Genomic DNA, 19,187 nt, shown 5'->3' on the forward strand with positions numbered 1-19,187 from the left:
AAAGTTATGTACAGCACCCTAGCAGGCACTCCTACCAGCCATTATCTGCCTGCATCTGCATTGAATAAAGAAGCACAGAGACCCGGTTAGGACATCACCGAGTCCAAAATTAGGTATGTAATGAAAACAGATTTGATTTAAACATTTCATTAGCATGTTGATGAGTGAAGTCAGAAGGAACCATAGAAGGAAAAAAAAATATACACGTCCAGTTAGTCTGCAGCAGAGAAGAATCAGAGCCTCTGCCCCGCCAGACAGAGCTATACGGCAGAGCTGTGTAATTCTCAGGACTGGAAAGACAGATATACAAAATCTTTTGGTAGGTAAAACAGCCCTCATATACCCATTTCATCTTTCTATGTAGAGGTTTGCCTGGAGTTCAGCTTTAAATTCCATAAACAGTAGAGGTTTTGCTGGAAATGTTAGGAGTATTCATCACACAGACACTAAGGAATAGAGTTCTCTCTTTATTTCGGATCAGTCAGAGAAATGTACAGGTGTAGATAGATTTCACAGTTCTGTTTTTTTCACCCTCCCAAGCGTCACCGTCACACAGCCACGTTAGGAGAATTTCTGTCACTTATTGCCGAGCGTAGAACAATAAGTAAAGTGCTTTCATCAGTAAAAATGATCCGATTTCATGAAATCTTTTGGTTAAGACGAGGCTCCTTGGTAAGTACTGACAACATAACATATAATCTGACAATTCAACAACAAGTTTGCAGGAAACGGGCTATGGAGGGGGCCAGGTAGAATCTGGCATCACCACAGCGGCTTATACAAAGCAGACCCGATGGTGTACAATCCATTCTAAAATTTACAAAGGTCATTTACACTGGCTGTGTATGTACAATATGCTACATGTGCCAGAACAATATGCTTTACACAGGTCCTCTTTACAGAGCGGGCCCCAATGGCCCATTATTGTACAAAGCACACCTCTTCAGAAAAACAAACAAATTTCTTATTTACAGTTTTCAAAATAACGTTAGTGAAAGGGAAAAAAAAGGCAATGACACCCTAACAATAAGTAAACAGATTTTGAGAAGTTAGGGAGGTAGCTCCTATCAGATAGCCCATTACAACAAAGCAAAACATTTCTCACTAAAGAAAATTTCATCAGCGGTGACACCGGAAAACACAAATTTGCTTCAATGAAGCCAGGACTGGGAGGCTGCAGAGGACCAATAGATCCTAGATGCTGGCTGGGAATGCTGGGAGTTTTATTTGCACAAATTTCCCAATCCTGTAAGTCAAAGAGCTACAAGCCTGTCAGCCATATTAATGCAAAAAGAAATAAAAAAATTGGCCCAGTGCAATGCCGCTTATTTAGCAGTGTTTGGATTCTGTCTACGGTACAATAAAAAACGCACATACACGTGCCGCACACCGAGTGATGGTGGGGAGGACCGAGGTTCCAGCTTCCCGGTGTCAGACAATACGAGACTCACACAGTAGCCACACACACACACCCTGAAATAAGGGCACTGAAACACACTATATAGCCAAAAGTATGTGAACCTACCTTAATGAGTGCCGGTGTTTCCAGTTACGAGTACTGCGAATACTACAGCATACAAAGACAATTGTGCATTTCCAACCTTTGTGGTATCAGGTGGGCAGCACAGTAGCATAGCAGTTCTGCCTTGCAGCACTGGGGGGGGGGTCTTTAGTTCAAACCCTGGCTAGGACAACACCTGCGTGTAGTTTTCATGTTCTCCCTGTGCTTGGCAATTTCCTCACACTCTCCAAAGACATACTGGTAGGTTATTTGGCTCCTGTCTAAACTGGCCCTTCTTTTGTAAATGAGATAGGGACCTTCTATTTTAAGCTCCTTGAGAGCACTATATGAATACCTGTAATAACAGTTTGGGGAAGGACTCATTCTCTTCCAGCATTATAATGACCCTGTGCACAAAGCCAGCTCCATAAAACATGGTTTGACCAGTTTGGTGGGGGGGGGGGGGGGAAGAACTGGAGTGGCCTGCACAGAACCCTGACCTCAATCCTAACAAACACCTTTACATGAGTTGGAAGACCGACTGCGAGACAGATTTTTCTCTTTCAACATCAGTACCTGACCTCACAGATGGGCACAAATTCCAACAGGCACTCCAAAACCTGAGGGGAAAGCTTTCTCAGAAGGGTGGGGGCGGTTACATCCACAAACGGGGGCAACCACATATCAATGACCTTTGAGTGGAATGTCCAACACACTCATAGGTGTGATGGTAAGGGGTACACAGACTTTCGGCCATACAGTAGAACTTGTGTGCGATTCAGCATGGACATTTTTGGTCTAGTCTGTGCACTCGATCAGCATTAAACATTTGCTCCCAAGATGTAGAAAGACAAGTGAGAAAACAATCACCATAAAATGCCACACAGGACAGCAGATAAAAAGGACATGATACAACAAAGCTCATACAATTCATAGCAATTACATCCAAGAACAAATCAATTATAATAGCATCTCACTAGGTTCCCTGCGACTATATTACATATATACATTTCAAGGCAATTTAGAAACTCGGGCCCACCCTCAATTACCATCTATATGCTACAAGGTGGAAGGAGGGGGGCAGAGCAGATCAGACACAAAATAGAGACTTTTGAATGTATTAGGTACACCGTAAAAAGGTGCTTTTTCACAGACAGACCACGTACGTCCTTGTGGGCACTTCCATCTCTAAAGTGCGTCTAAAAATTGAACAGCGATACAGTGGCCGAATCATATCAGCCATGCCCACTGGTGCCAAGTATAGAACACTATCATCTTCTGCTGGCTCATAGAAGCTACGAGGTACTGAATACTTCCAGTTACCAGGACAAAATGTACCATCGAGCATCATTAGCGCAGATTCACATTGAAGTTTCATGTAGTGAGTACGCAGGGAGGCCAGACCACCCCAAAAACAGTATCCAGTGAGGGGGAGAGAGCACATGTGATGCACCACAGACAAATGTTATCAGAAAGTACGATTCTGACATCAGCACTGTGAGAGAAGAAAAAAGAAAGAAAAAAAAAAAAAAAAAAAAAAAAAAAAAGGGGGGGGGGGTTTGGTTAGACGTAAACGATACACAACGATCTGAAGACCAATTGGAATCAACACTATAAATAACATACATAAAAATATTAAATAAAAAGCCTCTGGGTTGTTTTCTTACAAGTTAAATCTGATATTAAAGGCTTTGTCTAAAAAGGCAATAGAAGAATGTGGAGCAAGGTCCAGGACAACAGACTGGTCCCAGGAGAGTCCTCGAAGTGCCATGTCATGTGTAGCTTAATGAACGCTCTCTGCTTTCTCTTCTCACGTTATTCGGGAAGGGTCAACGCCATCACTTCCGATTTCATTTTAAAGTATTGGCTGAGCCGCACTATGGCGTATCTGTAGGAGGAACAGCAGACAGGTGTAATTATTCAAACGGATAACAAGTCTTACAAAGCTGTCCTGAGAGAAAAGTCATTACCCCCTTTGGCACACTGCAGTAGTGTGGGTTTACAATAATTACATTAACCTATAAATAGGTCTACTGATAATTACACAGCTCTGGACACGTTTTACAATAATGTATGATATTGTTATTACATCACAGAACATCCCCCCCCCCCTTAATATTCCAGTGTATAGTGGGTGTTTATTGAAAAGGTTCTCTATAAACATGTTTTCTGCAAGTATGAAATTCACCCACTCCCACCACATAAATAGAACCATTCCCAGTACAGCAACACTTACCACAATGCGGGGGGGCTGTGCAATCTGTTCTCATCTATTGCATAGTGGAACATGGGGCTGGTCATAAGGAACTTTTGTTTAACTCCAGCTTAATATTACTATTATTAGGTTCCCAGAATAGTGCCAACCTTCATGTACCCTTTCCATGCATCAGCACTGTCCCTGGCTTCTTCCAGAGTCAAGCACTAGTGGTTCTGTCATTCTGACATTTCTTGTGAGCTCAGCCATGCAGGTTGGTGTTTACAGTAGTTTAAGACTGTACTTACAGTGGATGTAAACCCGATTCACAAAATTTGACCTAGGCACATATCTGTAGTGTTTACTTTTCTCTCTCCAAAGCCCTAGGTCCAGTGTTTTTCTGCTGCTCTGTTCCTTTGTTAGCATGATACCTTCTGATAAGTTCTCCAAGGCGGGAGATAAAAGCAGCTGAAAATTTGTGTCAGGGTGGCTGCTACAAATAATTTAGCAGAGAGCTGGCCTATTCACAGCACAGCTCTGACTATGTGGAGAGGGGTGTGTGCCTTTCCTCCAATCAGCTGTCACACAGTGTATGCCAAGACTCCACTGCTGGAACTGGAAGAAGAAGAATGGGTGCATCCTGGAGCTCTCCTTTAACTGTTCGACGACCTGTCCCAAGACAGTGCAAACCCTTTGTTTCTTACAAACTGAATACATACATAGGAGTTTGACTGATAAATATGAAGCACAGCCTGTGTACCACTGCAATTCTGGAGTGGGGGAGCTAACCAATGAAATAACTCTCATTGGACCAGCTGGGGGGCTGGTCCATCCTAGGCAAGGTCTAGACTAGAGGTTAATGACAACCAGTTCAGCATTCCATAACAGTGAAGACCTAAAAGGGATGCTGTTTGAGGGTAGGGAGCAGGGAAATTACTACGTATGTAGTAGTAGTGGGTACTCATTACCAAAACTTCTAACATAAGTAAAAGGTTTACACACATTGTAAACGGTTTGGTTGAGAAGACCAGCTGCCACATCCTAAGCTAAGCTTGTACAAACACATATTGGGTAATTTACGGAAAAAAAATTTAAATAGTGTGTGTGCGAGATATGATATATATATATCTATATATATATATATATCTATATATATATATATATATATATATATATATATATATATATATATATATATATATATATATATATATATATACATACATACACACACACACACACACAACACTGGAGAAATTGGTTGGAAATCACTTACCCCAGGAAGTCAAAGTCAATTCTGGAATATTTTGCTTGAATCAAAGCCCAGAGACCCCAGAAAAAGTGCGAGGCCTTTAGAAAAGAAAGAGGATATAAAACATGAACTCACAAAATTTACACATATTACAATTAACCAGCATTACATGTTATAGGGTTATACTGAATAGTAGAAGAACTGAACTTATGTGAAAAGTCCACATTACACTGCCATCTGTAAATTGGAGAGAGGTTATCTAAACACCAATTATTAGAAATGGTCAGACTTTTATTCTGGTCTGTGACCCAGTTGGGAGAGGTTTGCGAAACGTAAAACTGGCTGTTATTGTTTGTTACCCCAACATTTTATATTCCCGATTGTCCTCTTTGTATTTGTTTTCTGCTCATGAAATCTCTGGTGTGCACCCCCCTCCACAACCATTTACTGGGAAGCTCAGTGTACTGCTGCTTTTTCTCCCCTCATTCCAAAGCCCTAGGTCCAGTGTTTTTCTGCTGCTCTGTTCCTTTGTTAGCATGATACCTTCTGATCCCCTTTCTCAGAGGAAATGCGATGTGAAATTATATTTATTTATAATAAATATATATATATATATTTCTTGGTTTACAATCACTCTAAAGCTTAAATCCAGGCTTTCCTTTAGTCTTGCACATGTTTACAGTCTAAATGTTTCAGGCCCACCGTTTACATTCATCAAATTTATATTTCAGTCGTGAAGGCTCAGCTTTACATGTGGGTGGTCTGCATGCAAACTAAACCTGCGTTGGACCATCCCACTCCTCCAGACTGAGGCTGCATTCACATCTAGGCAGACAAAATGGCGGCGTTTTGTCCCGCGATTTGCGGCGACAAAACGCCGCGATTGTCCGCCTAGATGTGCCCCTAGATTGTCCCCCTATGGAGATGGTTCCCATCTCCTATGCCGAACGACGAAAGCCGCCTGAAAAAAATGTCCGGGACTTTTTTCCAGGCGGCAGGCGTGGAGATGTGAACCATCTCCATAGAGGGCAATGTTAAATCATCCCTCTGGCGTCTTGGGGCGGCAGCGGCATCACACTACAGGCGACAAAACGCCTAGGTGTGAATGGGGGCTGACACCCACCCATCAAGGCATTTTGAAATTTGCATGTGTAAGGGGGGAACTAAAGCGCAAAACCAACCTAACCGTAAATATCTATAAAATAACAGCTAAAATGTATAAAAGCAGCAGCCACTACCAAAATAGTGCTCACGCACCAAAAGACATATGTAGAGGTGCTTGCCAGTTAAAATAAATAAATAACTATAATGCCAAATATCGCACAGCAACGTATGGATATTGATCATTAAATCCAATATATATGTTCCACTCCTTTTTTCCAATACCTTCAAAGCATCTACATTGAGATGTGCAAGGTGGAAATAGTGAGAATTAATAGAATTAAGATAGAGACTAAAAATATTAATTGATAGTCAATACATTAATAACAATCCAATAATGTCACCAAACAGTGATAACGTGAGTGATAATTTCCATAAGAAAATCCAAAAGCACACAGTGTAACCTCTAGGTGATAAATAGTGTTAAAAAGCAAACATCAATAATTGTGAATAAATACGTTCAAGTAAAAAATATATATATGCATAAAAATATAAAAAAAATATTGATAATTTCAAGTTTATATAGTGTTCCAAGTCAATCTCAGCTTTTGATAAAAAGTTCCGAAAAAAGGTGCAAAAAGACTTATAATAAAGTGCGAGTCCAAACTTTTCCAAAAAAGTGCAAATAGTGTTTTAAAGCAAATGAATAAATAAGTGCTGCAATCCACCGCACGATACTCCAGTGTAGTTGGTGCAGACCCAAACGTGAAGGTAATTCTAGCCTCTCACCTCAGAACAGGTTAAACCAGCCTGTTAGATGTAATTTAAGGATTTCAGCAATGCACACTCTCAATCCAAGGAAGCTATGGGTCACTCCAAAACGTCCAACAAAGGGTTAACTCCAGACCACTCACATGAAAGTAAATGCAAGCTCCATAGTGTAATATGTTCAACAAGATTTTAATAAAACAATTCAACCAATATTACACTCACATTTACCAGGTTGTAAAACAGCATGCAACGAGTGTTGTATACAAGGTAGCAGATCTCCGCTCGCGGCCGAGAGCGGAGATGACGTCACCGACGGCACTTTCCTTCACGGTGACGTCATCTCCGCTCGCGGCCGAGAGCGGAGATCTGCTACCTTGTATACAACACTCGTTGCATGCTGTTTTACAACCTGGTAAATGTGAGTGTAATATTGGTTGAATTGTTTTATTAAAATCTTGTTGAACATATTACACTATGGAGCTTGCATTTACTTTCATGTAAGTGGTCTGGAGTTAACCCTTTGTTGGACGTTTTGGAGTGACCCATAGCTTCCTTGGATTGAGAGTGTGCATTGCTGAAATCCTTAAATTACATCTAACAGGCTGGTTTAACCTGTTCTGAGGTGAGAGGCTAGAATTACCTTCACGTTTGGGTCTGCACCAACTACACTGGAGTATCGTGCGGTGGATTGCAGCACTTATTTATTCTTTTGCTTTAAAACACTATTTGCACTTTTTTGGAAAAGTTTGGACTCGCACTTTATTATAAGTCTTTTTGCACCTTTTTTCGGAACTTTTTATCAAAAGCCGAGATTGACTTGGAACACTATATAAACTTGAAATTATCAATATTTTTTTATATTTTTATGCATATATATATTTTTTACTTGAACGTATTTATTCACAATTATTGATGTTTGCTTTTTAACACTATTTATCACCTAGAGGTTACACTGTGTGCTTTTGGATTTTCTTATGGAAATTATCACTCACGTTATCACTGTTTGGTGACATTATTGGATTGTTATTAATGTATTGACTAACAATTAATATTTTTAGTCTCTATCTTAATTCTATTCATTCTCACTATTTCCACCTTGCACATCTCAATGTAGATGCTTTGAAGGTATTGGAAAAAAGGAGTGGAACATATATATTGGATTTAATGATCAATATCCATACGTTGCTGTGCGATATTTGGCATTATAGTTATTTATTTATTTTAACTGGCAAGCGCCTCTACATACCCCTTGAAATTTGCATAACTCCTTCCAAGAGACAACCCCACTGACTGCATCAAGGCTGAAGGCTCCCAAGAGTAGTACGGAGGCAAGGAGCGTTGTACAGCATCCGACGACCCCTCCCACCAGTCTGATCTGCTTGCATTGCATAGAGAAGCACAGAGACCCCCATGATGATGTCACTGGGTCAAAAAATATGGTATGTCATGAAGGTAGAAAGGTTTTTGTTGTTTTTTTTATGTCATTAGCTTTATAATGGAGCAGAGAGAGGAATCAGAGAAAGGAACTCGCTCGTCAAGTCCAGAAAGTGTTCTTCACTGTGGTTACATTACAGGCACCTGACCAGCTGCTGGAATCCAGTGCCAAGTTTACATTAGACAAAGTGATTGTAAACCCTTTACAACCACTTTTTACTACAGGTAAGCCTATAAGGCTTATCTGTAGCAACCCCAGATAGCTCCTAAACTTGCATAGGTTAGAAGATAACCCCTGTATCGGCATGTGCTGACGTCATCAGCACTGAAGCAATGGCACGTTCGTGCCATTGCTTCAGCTAGTGTGCCATTACCGGCGATAGCCATTACCGGTGGCTCCGGCATGGGCCATCATAAAGCCGGAGCCCGCGATACCCAGAAGTAACTCCGGGAGCGATGTCGCCAGGCAGAGCAGTGTACGAGGACCGCTGTGGGGGCTTCGATTTAAGGCAAGTTATTCATAATGAGCTAGTATGCTTTGCATACTAGCTCATTATGTTTTTGTCTTGGAGTTTGCTTGTTTTTTTGTTAGTGAGTTTACAACCACTTTAAAAAAGGCAGCAGCCACCTGAAGATCCTCAATATTTGCTAAAACTTACCAGAGCAAACTGATTGACTTGTACATAGAGAACCTCCACTTCTTTCTCAGAAACATCTCCTGAAAAGCCTTTGCATTCCTTGTAGGCCTCTAGATAAGACCGTAACCACTGGAGCTGCAAGGACCGATCTGGGTACAGATTGTAATCAACCTCATTTACACCTGCGGATGAGATTGGGGAGTCAATACTAAATCAAATGATAAAAAATACAGAAAACATGAGATGCGTGCAAAACAACTCTTCCTACCTGCAAACTCATTGAAGTGATTGCCAATATCGTAGGCCTGGTAATTGTATCCAGCATACTCATAGTCAATGAACTGTACGTCACCTAGAATAGAGATTGGAACATTACAAAAACGTCCCCATCACAAAGCCCAGACCCAAAGTACACGACACATATTGCAACTGTAACTGTGAATTTTACACCCCCTGGGGGGGGGGGGGGGGGGGGGGGGGCTGTGAACCTAAAATATTCTAACAAGCGCCATAAATAATAAGTGTTCGATATCAGGTTATGAAACGCTTGTGAAACAACTGCAGTCCACTAGAAGTTAAACAACTTGAACACAAGAAACCCTGTACCTCTGATTCTGCCAGGCCATGGAAACCAATAAACGGTTCAGCAACACCCATGAATGACATAATCAGAACACAATACATTTTATCTTTGAATATTCACTTATTATATTCAATATAAAATACTATTTTATGACATTTCAAAGAATTAAGTGTTGTAATGCCCATTGCCCCCCTGACAGGCTTATACTCATCAGTCCAAATCCAGCAAGATAACGTATTGTGTACCTTGACAGTGCTACACAGACGCTTGTCAAAGTCTTACTGCTTTACACTCTCCTGGAGTATGAACTTTCCATAGGATTGAGTAGAGTGTGAGTATGCCCGCCAAAATTTAGACAACTGCCTGTGCAGTGTAAACAAGATAAGGGGAGGGGGTATTACAACCCAAATCAATATTCCCTAGATAATTTCATATGCTCAATATATTCATAATATACTAGTATGCAATTCTCAACACACCAGAAGAAGTTCCTTGTGCACACATCACTTGCAGTGTCAAAGGATTTCTTGATCAGAGTCAAGATCTTTGCTGGCATACTTCTGGTGAAGAGATCTTGGTTACAGTGTCTGGAAAAAGTATGCATACCCCTTGAAATGTTCCACATGTTACAACCAAAAACATAAATATATTTTACTGGGATTTTATGTTATAGACCAACACACAGTGGCACATAATTGCAAAGTGGAAGGAAAATGATGTTTTTTTAAATGTTTTACAAATATGTGAAAAGCGCGGCATGCATTTGTCAATTCACTGCAATTACAGCTGCACATCTTTTTGGTATGCTTTGAATTAAACCATTCCATTGTAGCTCTAGCTGTATGTGTAGGGTCGTTGTCCCCAGTCACAAGTCTTTTGCAGACTAACAGGTTTTCTTCTAAGATTGCCCTGTATTTGGCTCCATGCATCTTCCCATCAACTCAGCTTCCCTGTCCCTGCTGAAGAAAAACATCCCCACAACATTATGCTGATGCCACAATCTTTTATGGGGGGGGGGGGGGGGGGTGTGGTGTTTCAGGGTGATGTGCAGTGTTAGTTTTCTGCCACACATAGCGTTTTGCTTTTAAGTCAAAAAGTTAAATTTTGGTCTCATCTGACCAGAGCACCTTCTGCCACTTGTTTGCTGTGTCCCCAACATGGCTTCTCACAAACTGTAAAAGGGACTTCTGTGCCACTTTGTGTTGGTCTATCACATAAAATACATTTACATTTTTGGTTGCAACATGACAAAATGTGGAAAATGTCAAAGGGGTATGAATACCTTTAAGGCACTGCATCTCTGCTTTAACCAGTAAAAGTCATTAAAGACATCATTGGTGCTCAAATTGCCAGTCACCAAGAATGTGCAATGAATTATGTATGCAGAATCATCAGTGGATATGGCACACTTGGGGGATAGGACGCTCTTTGCCAGACCCATGACAACAAGTGCATCCTGGTACTTCTGTCTGGCTGCTGGGCCTCTTCTAAATGGCATTATTATTATAGTAAAATTCACAGCTCAGCCCAGAACAGATGATGCATTTACAGTTTCCTAGTCATTATCCTAAACAACATGGGGGAATTGTCATTTGACAGAACTATATTGCTGTGCAGCTGAACACATTTTTTGAAGAAAACTAAAAAAAACTTGTGTGCTGAGTTAAAGATGAAGGTTACAACAAAAAAAAAAAACACATAAAAAATAAAAGATCTAAAAAGATACTGATGAGGCCGTTACCAGGATGCGTTCACTCCCATGTGGCAGGCACGAGTGAACATGTGATCGACAAACCTCCAGTCACTGCGTTTAAGAAGCATGGAGAACGCCGCCACAGGGCGGCGGGCAATGGCAAACCTAATCTGCGGCAGATGAAGAGAATTTGGCACTCACATTTCACAACACAAAACTTTCACGGTTAAAAGTTCGATCTTTACCCCTTCTTCCCAATAGTTTTAAAGTGGAATTCACAGAGCAGGTCATTAAATATGGTTTAGGACTTCAAAAGTATGCAATGTTCTATATTATTGGTACAGCGAGAGAGTAGCAGAATAAAAAATAAAAAAAAACACAATGTGCCACTTTGTTTATACTGCACTTCTAGAAGTGACCCTAGGAAACGCTATCTGACACAAATAGAAGTAATAGATAGCAGTGGCACAAAAAGCTCTGCAAAAGAGTGAAGATGCAACACACTGCTGCCAGAGAGGATAATATTCCTCTCCTCTTGCAAGCCACTTTCAGTTTTACTTTATTAAGGAAGAGACTTGGGTCACTTTAAAGTAGATGGCAATGCTGCTTCTTTTTTTTTTACTTTGCAGCAAAATACTGGGATTTCATGCTTTTTTGATGCAGTAACCACAAAGCCTTGAAACCTTCTATGTGGCCAGTGGGTGGAGAGTAAATACAAACTGACATCAAAATGGGAACCCTATCCTCCTGTGAATATCTATATGGAGGCTAGGAGGATTCACGCTGGCCAGCACTAGATGTTGTCAGCATTTCCCCACATACAATAATTTCAGCAGCAGCCGGCAAAAGTTGCTAACCCTTTAGTGTAAATCCAGGAAACACCAAGGAACTGAGCAGGATCAACAGTTAATATATGGATAAAGAAAATAAGGCTAGGATCATTGAACATACACTGACTGTTCTTCTATAAAGTTGATTTCTATATTGGTCTGGGGATTCACTTAACTTTTCTGAAAAGTTACAAAGGTGACAAAAAGGTTAAATGTAGGCTACTCTCACATCTCTGCCAAGGCAATATCCAGAAGAATCCGATCACTAAATAGGACACATACGGTATCTATACCTGCCCACATATTCAGCCGTGTCCAGAGCTTTGTTTTTAGATACATAGAATTCTTTTACACAACTTTTAACTGACGTTTTGCAGTTCTAAAGCAAGTGAATGCCAGAGTAAAGACTTAATAGCTTTGTATTCCAACCATCTGTGTATAAGCTTCAATGCTAAACTCATAATATAAGCTTGTACGCCTAACTCTGCGGCAACATCTGCAAGAGGCTGATTGAAATATATAATATTTCAATGTATGTACATTATTGATATGTTGACATTGGGGCAGAATGGTTTCTAAGCAAGAAATTGAAGTAATACATGAGGTTTAATCAGCAGCCGAGAAGAGGTGCTCTTTTCATAATCATTTGCGGAAATAAACTCACATGTCTTACCTTTGACAGCAGGTAGACCAACGAAACGTCATAAAGTCAGTGCTGTATGAAGCGACTGATCCCGGGCTGAAATATACCCAGGGAACATGTAGTAGGGGTCTGCTGCCATGCTTAAGCCGTAGTACTACTAGTACTACTCATTAAAGGATTATTTCTGGAAAATCTTGACATGATTTAATATATTAAAGCTGCACTTTCTAAAGTTAACACTGTAACACCAGAAACCATGTTATTGTATCAAATATATCATTACTTTTTTATATTTTAAAAAGGTTTTATTTTTGTGAACATTGTCATGGATCTCAAATGTGCTTTACTTTAATATCCATTTAGTATATTATAACTAGCATAGACAATTATTCCCATGTGAAGATTTCTGCACACACTCCGACACCGAATAGAGAAAAAAAAAATTCCACTTTAAAACCAAGGGAGTTATTGCCCTGACCCAGGGAGCGGCCATATAAATTATTCTGTAACATACATGTAATAATGAATATCACCTTCTAATAATGTGCAGTGCTTACAACACTTCCTTTAAACTACTTTTACATAAACAGTGCTTTCTATCAAGGCTGATCAATGTCTGCAAGCTGTCAAAGTAACACATTAGGTCCCACCCACAAAACAAGCCATGCTAATCATCATAGTGACCCTACACTTTTATTGTAACAGACAACATACCTCCTGCTAGAAATGTCTAAGAAGATCAGAATTCACCACAGATTTCAGTTCTCTTAAAGAAAAACTTGTCTATTCCCCAAGCTAGTGAACACAATGATCCCTTTGTAATCTGTTCCATCAGTTGTTTTAAAAAACGCATGTATCTCCCCCCCCCCCCCAAACAGAGGGTAGACTAGACTTAACCATAATGTAACCAATATGAACATTTTGGCCAAGTTTATAGTCATTAACCATGTCATGATCGCCATCTCTTCCCCCTCTCCCTGGCCATTGATGAATGCAGTTATGTACGTCAATCACTGGAAAAACAAAAGAACGGATTTGTAGGTTCTGATTGACAGCCTGGCTTCAACCTCTCAATGATGTGTACATGACAAGATGGCATCTAACAGATGAACATTAGGACAGATCTCTCAGATTATGCACCAGTAAATTCTTTTTAAACTAAATTTTCTAATAACAGGCAGTGGCATCTGTTAACACTGGCTGAGAAAAGGGTTGTTATTAATTTAGAATGGAAAATAAATCATCAAATCGAGATGCACAGAAGGAGCATAGCTTTTATGCTTGGTTCTGATGACTGCCCCGACAGCATTTGCAGGTTTCAGCAGATCGATATTTAGCTTTGAAGTAATGTTTACTGAGAGAGACATAAGGCTCCAAGTGCTGTATGAACTGTGATAGTTTTATACATTATCACATGTGCGAATGAAAGTGTGGCTATGGCCTACTGTTATGATAGGGCTCCACAGAAAGTTGCAAGTCAGGGAGCCACTCTGAAACCAGAAAGATGGGTTAAATCGGAGTTCCACCCAAAAGTGGAACTTCCGCTTAATCCACTCCTCGCCCCCTTACATGCCACATTTTGCATTTAATTTTTTCGGGGGGGGGGGGGCTTCAGGAGGAGTGGGACTTCCTGTCCCACTTCCTCCTTCCGCCGAGGGGCTGCCAAGGCGAATAGTCTAATCGCCTTTTGGCAGCCCCTCCCTGTAGGCGATCGCCTGGGACACGTGACAGGTCCCAGGCGATCGCCTGTCGAATCGAATGGCGCATCGCCGCTCGCACATGCGCAGTGGGTGCCCGGCCGTAAAGCCGAAAGCCGCCACGGCCGGGTGCCCACACTTAGAATGGAACGTGGAGCAGGCGAGTGTACGTTTATTAAAAGCCAGCAGCTACACTTTTTATAGCTGCTGACTTTTAATAAACATTAAAAATGACTGGAACACCCCTTTAAGGATCTGAAAACTGTTGGAAAGGCAACATTCTAAACAAGAAGTGTCAGATTCTACTTTTTTTTTAATCAAAAAGAAAATCAAGAAAAATAGTGTGATTTAGTGACTAAAAGCTGATGCAATAGGCCTGGGACAGGTTCACTTGAATAGATATGCCACTGAGAACTGTACATCTAAAAAGGTGAATTCTAATGTCCTTATTAACAGAGTTACATTACTTATAAACCCTCAGAAATGTCAGTATTCTTTCCTATGCAGGGTAAACAACCTAGCTACATGGCAGCCACAAGTAAACGTGAATAAAATTTCCCCCTAGATACATACTAACCAGCAAGGCTCAGAAAGACATCCTTCTTAAAGAGAATACAGGAGGTGAATTTTACCTCTGACAAGGGCTCCTATTTATTAAAATGGGCATCTCACTTCTTCAGATGATCTTTAGTGACCTCACCCTCAAAAGATTAGTGGGGGTATCAACCACAACATCCTGGATTTGTACCTAGCACACCTACTACCACATTCTACAACTTCCTTATTGCTCAGCAAGGCCAACTGTTGCATCTGGCGGCATGGAGGGTGGGAGGAGGCAAACCAGTAATGCAACCTGGAGCCCTTGGCTGTCACCATGTGTTCTGGGTTTCAGAATCAGATCATTTAAAGACCGTCATCAAGAGGAAGAGGACAAACTGCTACAGGTATCAAGTACAGGAACTTAGATGATCACTTACCTACAGCAGTCTCCCAAGCTTTTCCTGTTCAGGCCGACTCTTAGCTAGTGAAGCTGCGCACTATGGTAAAGGGCCAATAAGAATGTGTGGGGCAGGGTTTATTTGTTATATCAGACACTGTCTTGCCAGAATAGCCCAGAATTAAATCATTTTTTTTGTATCCGCTGGCTGTCCACTCTACCCCAGGTTGAAGCCCAATTTATGGGTGTTGCTATAGAGAGCTACAGCACAGTCCTACCACCCCACCCTGACGTGTGTGCACCTTTCTTGGCATCGACTCGATTGGGTAGGCAAGTTCAACTGATCTTTTAACACTTCTCATGTCTGCTGACAATCTCTCCCCCCCCCCCCCCCCCCCCCCCAAGTGAAAAATGAGGCTCCTCTCCAGAGTGCTAGCTGCCAGAGACTGGGGGGGATTCCTTAACAATTTGGAAATTACAGTGCTTCTCCAAGAATCGGGAACCATTCTGGAAGTAAAAACCTTCTCCCATTCCAAGTTTTTGCTGCTATATTTCAGAAGCCAAAAGGAAACCAAAGTCCTGGAGTATATAGCAGCATTAAAAAGATACATTCTATGAATGGAGTACAGTATAAAAAAAAAAAAAAAAAAAAAAAAAAAAAATGAAGGAATTCATCAGACAGAGCCTTGTTTGGTTAGAATGCCTAAGAAAGAAAAAAAACACCCCCACCACAAAAGATACCAATGTGGCTCATAACCTTACATAGATTGTACATCGGTGGCATTTTGTGGCTTGAACCAATCAATCTACTAGCGGCGATATAAACTAAGCATAAATCGTAGCTGAAATTTTGGCTGAGGTCACAATATACAAGTCGCACATTATGTATAAAGTCCACAAAAGGTAAAAAGAAGAATCAGTCAGAGTGGTTAAGGCTTAGGAGGGTCCATTAGTACAGAGGCGTGACATATGGATTAATAGGAAGAATAACCTTCTCCACAAAGACCTTTCAGGTAAGAAAACCAATACTAAAATAATCGCACACTATTCACAGCAGGAAATTTTCCCTACTTACCAAAGGAAACAGAAGTAGGAACAACAAGGAAACGAGGAAAGGTATGTGTAAGTGTAGCTAAAGAATCTGACAGCTGATGAGATGTACTTACTGTTTCTCAGTACCTACCTCTCTTTTCATTGTAGATTATGTTCTTGCACAGCAGGTCATTGTGACACAGAACCACCGGAGAACCCAAACTAGACAGCACATCTTTCATCCATGCCATTTCCTGCTGCAGGACCTGCCGGCTTGGTACATCACGAACAAACCTGTCATGTTAGGGGAAAAAAAAAAAATATATATGGATGAATACACAGTTTCATGAGAATCCATGCTGCTTTTGGCTTACATTTTTGTCAAGCAATTAAAAGATATCCAGTTCTGCAACACAGAACAGTGTATTGGTCAGTAAGGGGATGGGTAGGAAAAAGCCTCTTCAGTTCATGGTATCAGATTTATTTTACTTGGTAAGTTGTAGGACAATGAGGAGAGAATATGAAGCAAGCAGAGATAATATTTAGGGGCACGTTCCTATGAAGGGGGGGAAAAAAAAATATATATATAAAAAAATAAATAAATAATAATGTACTTTACATTGGATATAGTGAAAAAAAAAGGGAAGGGGTGCCAGGATGCGTTCCCAACGGTAAGAGCTTTATAGAATGGGTAGACCCTGTTAAGAATAAGAAGTAAGCATATTGGATTCATGGGGTCCACACGGAAGGAAATTTGTCATGAGGATACACGAGTATGCTAGTAAGCTTTTTATTAACCTGGGAAAGTCTATGTGCAGTATGGCTTCTGCAAATGGTGTACTGCTTTTTCTATGCTCTAGCAATTGTTACGAGTACAGTGATAAGTTTGTAAATGATACGTTTATACTGAGATCTGTTAAGGATGGGGGGGGGGGAATTTTAAGGAGAGCCAGCCATGTTTTTTTTTTTTAAAGTTGATTAAATAAGGTTTGTAGGCATTTAGGGACTTTTGTCCAGAATCTGCTTAGCGTAGGACAGGTCCACTGGCTATGCATGACATCTTTAAATGCATTGCATCCTGTAAAGTTGGCTTTCCTTTTTAACATTAAAAGAGAAAATCGTGGCAAGGATTACTGGCAAACATAGTACTAGTGGTGGAAAAGGTGAACATAATACAGGTATTATCACTTTGCTCTCAATTCACCAAGCTAAAAACATCTGTTAGCCGCCATAATGTACATTAGGTTTAGCAAAAACTGAACAAAAACAATAAAGAGAGAAGGTACAGTACAGACCAAAAGTTTGGACACACCTCATTTAAAGTTTTCTTTATTTTCAGGACGATGAAAATTGTAGATTCACACTGAAGGCATCAAAACTATGAATTAACACATGTGGAATTATACATAACAAAAAAGTGTGAAACAACTGAAAATATATTTCATATTCTAGGTTCTTCAAAGTAGCCACCTTTTGCAGCAGACACATCTCTAGAACTGGTAAGAGGAGACTGTGTGAATCAGGCCTTCATGGTAAAATATCTGCTAGGAAACCACTGCTATAGAAAGGCAACAAGCAGAAGAGACTTGTTTGGGATAAAGAACACAAGGAATGGACATTAGACCAGTGGAAATCTGTGCTTTGGTCTGATGAGTCCAAACTTGAGATTTTTGGTTTCAACCCCTGTGTCTTTGTGCAACGCAGAAAAGGTGAACGGATGGACTCTACATGCCTGGTTCCCACCGTGAAGCATGGAGGAGGAGGTGTGATGGTGTGGGGGTGCTTTGCTGGTGACACTGTTGGGGATTTATTCAAAATTGAAGGCATACTGAACCAGCATGGCTACCACAGCATCTTGCAGCGGCATGCTATTCCATCCGGTTTGCGTTTAGTTGGACCATCATTTATTTTTCAACAGGACAATGACCCCAAACACACCTCCAGGCTGTGCAAGGGCTATTTGACCAAGAAGGAGAGTGATGGGGTGCTGCGCCAGGTGACTACCTCTTGAAGCTCATCAAGAGAATGCCAAGAGTGTGCCAAGCAGTAATGAAAGCAAAAGGTGGCTACTTTGAAGAACCTAGAATATGAAATATATTTTCAGTTGTTTCACACTTTTTTGTTATGTATAATTCCACATGTGTTAATTCATAGTTTTGATGCCTTCAGTGTGAATCTACAATTTTCATAGTGATGAAAATAAAGAAAACTTTGAATGAGAAGGTGTGTCCAAACTTTTGGTCTGTACTGTACATGGACTACTAAGGATTCCATGTGAAAAATACTCTGCAGCAAGCACTTCTAGTTCCAATGTTTAGATCAGTAGTGGAAGGTATATGCTTTATTAATCAGATCACCTTTCATTAATGATGGAGTCTTCAAATTCAGTTGGGATAAGAGCAAAGTACTTCCTCATTTTAAACCACAAGTTGGATTTTGGAATCCAGCCATTATGTGCATGGATGGCATGGATCTTAGCGAGCTGCCGGGCTATGAGTCTGAAAAATAAAAGAATAAAAAATTAACAGCTCTGTCTCAAACAAGTCACTTTATTTTACTTAAGGCTAACCGCCATCATCGGTTCATATACAAAGCGTCTTCACAAGCTTCTAAAAAAATAAAAAAATATATAAAAAAAAGACACCCCACAGACACATGTAATCGCAAGATCACTGTCCGTTTCCAATTACTTCAATTTATAGCTGTGCAGCGATCACCAATGCTCTAAACCGCGGCATTACAAGTCACCAGAATCTTCTTAGGAGCCAATTTTCCTGCGTAAGCATTGGATGTATTACGTGTAAAGGTTTAACCGTCACCTTCAGGAAGAAGACACACACACACACACACACACACACACACACACACGGAAATTAACAGG

At 40.6% G+C, this 19,187-nt stretch overlaps 1 protein-coding gene across 1 annotated transcript in view; it reads right to left on the bottom strand.

The window, feature by feature from the left end:
* Window positions 1–454: 454 nt before the first annotated feature.
* ETNK1 (ethanolamine kinase 1) overlaps window positions 455–19,187 on the bottom strand; it is a 57,693-nt gene continuing 38,960 nt past the window's right edge. Inside the window, exons 3-8 of the mRNA XM_040345427.1 lie at window positions 18,664–18,804; window positions 16,458–16,600; window positions 9,160–9,243; window positions 8,913–9,073; window positions 4,972–5,045; window positions 455–3,389 (exon numbers count right to left, since the gene is read on the bottom strand). Coding sequence (XP_040201361.1) covers window positions 3,317–3,389; window positions 4,972–5,045; window positions 8,913–9,073; window positions 9,160–9,243; window positions 16,458–16,600; window positions 18,664–18,804 — 676 coding nt within the window. The 3' untranslated portion in view covers window positions 455–3,316. The remainder of the gene's footprint in view (window positions 3,390–4,971; window positions 5,046–8,912; window positions 9,074–9,159; window positions 9,244–16,457; window positions 16,601–18,663; window positions 18,805–19,187) is intronic.

The sequence above is a fragment of the Rana temporaria genome, chromosome 3 (genome assembly GCF_905171775.1).
Source record: "Rana temporaria chromosome 3, aRanTem1.1, whole genome shotgun sequence".
In the NCBI taxonomy this organism is placed as follows: Eukaryota; Metazoa; Chordata; class Amphibia; order Anura; family Ranidae; genus Rana; species Rana temporaria.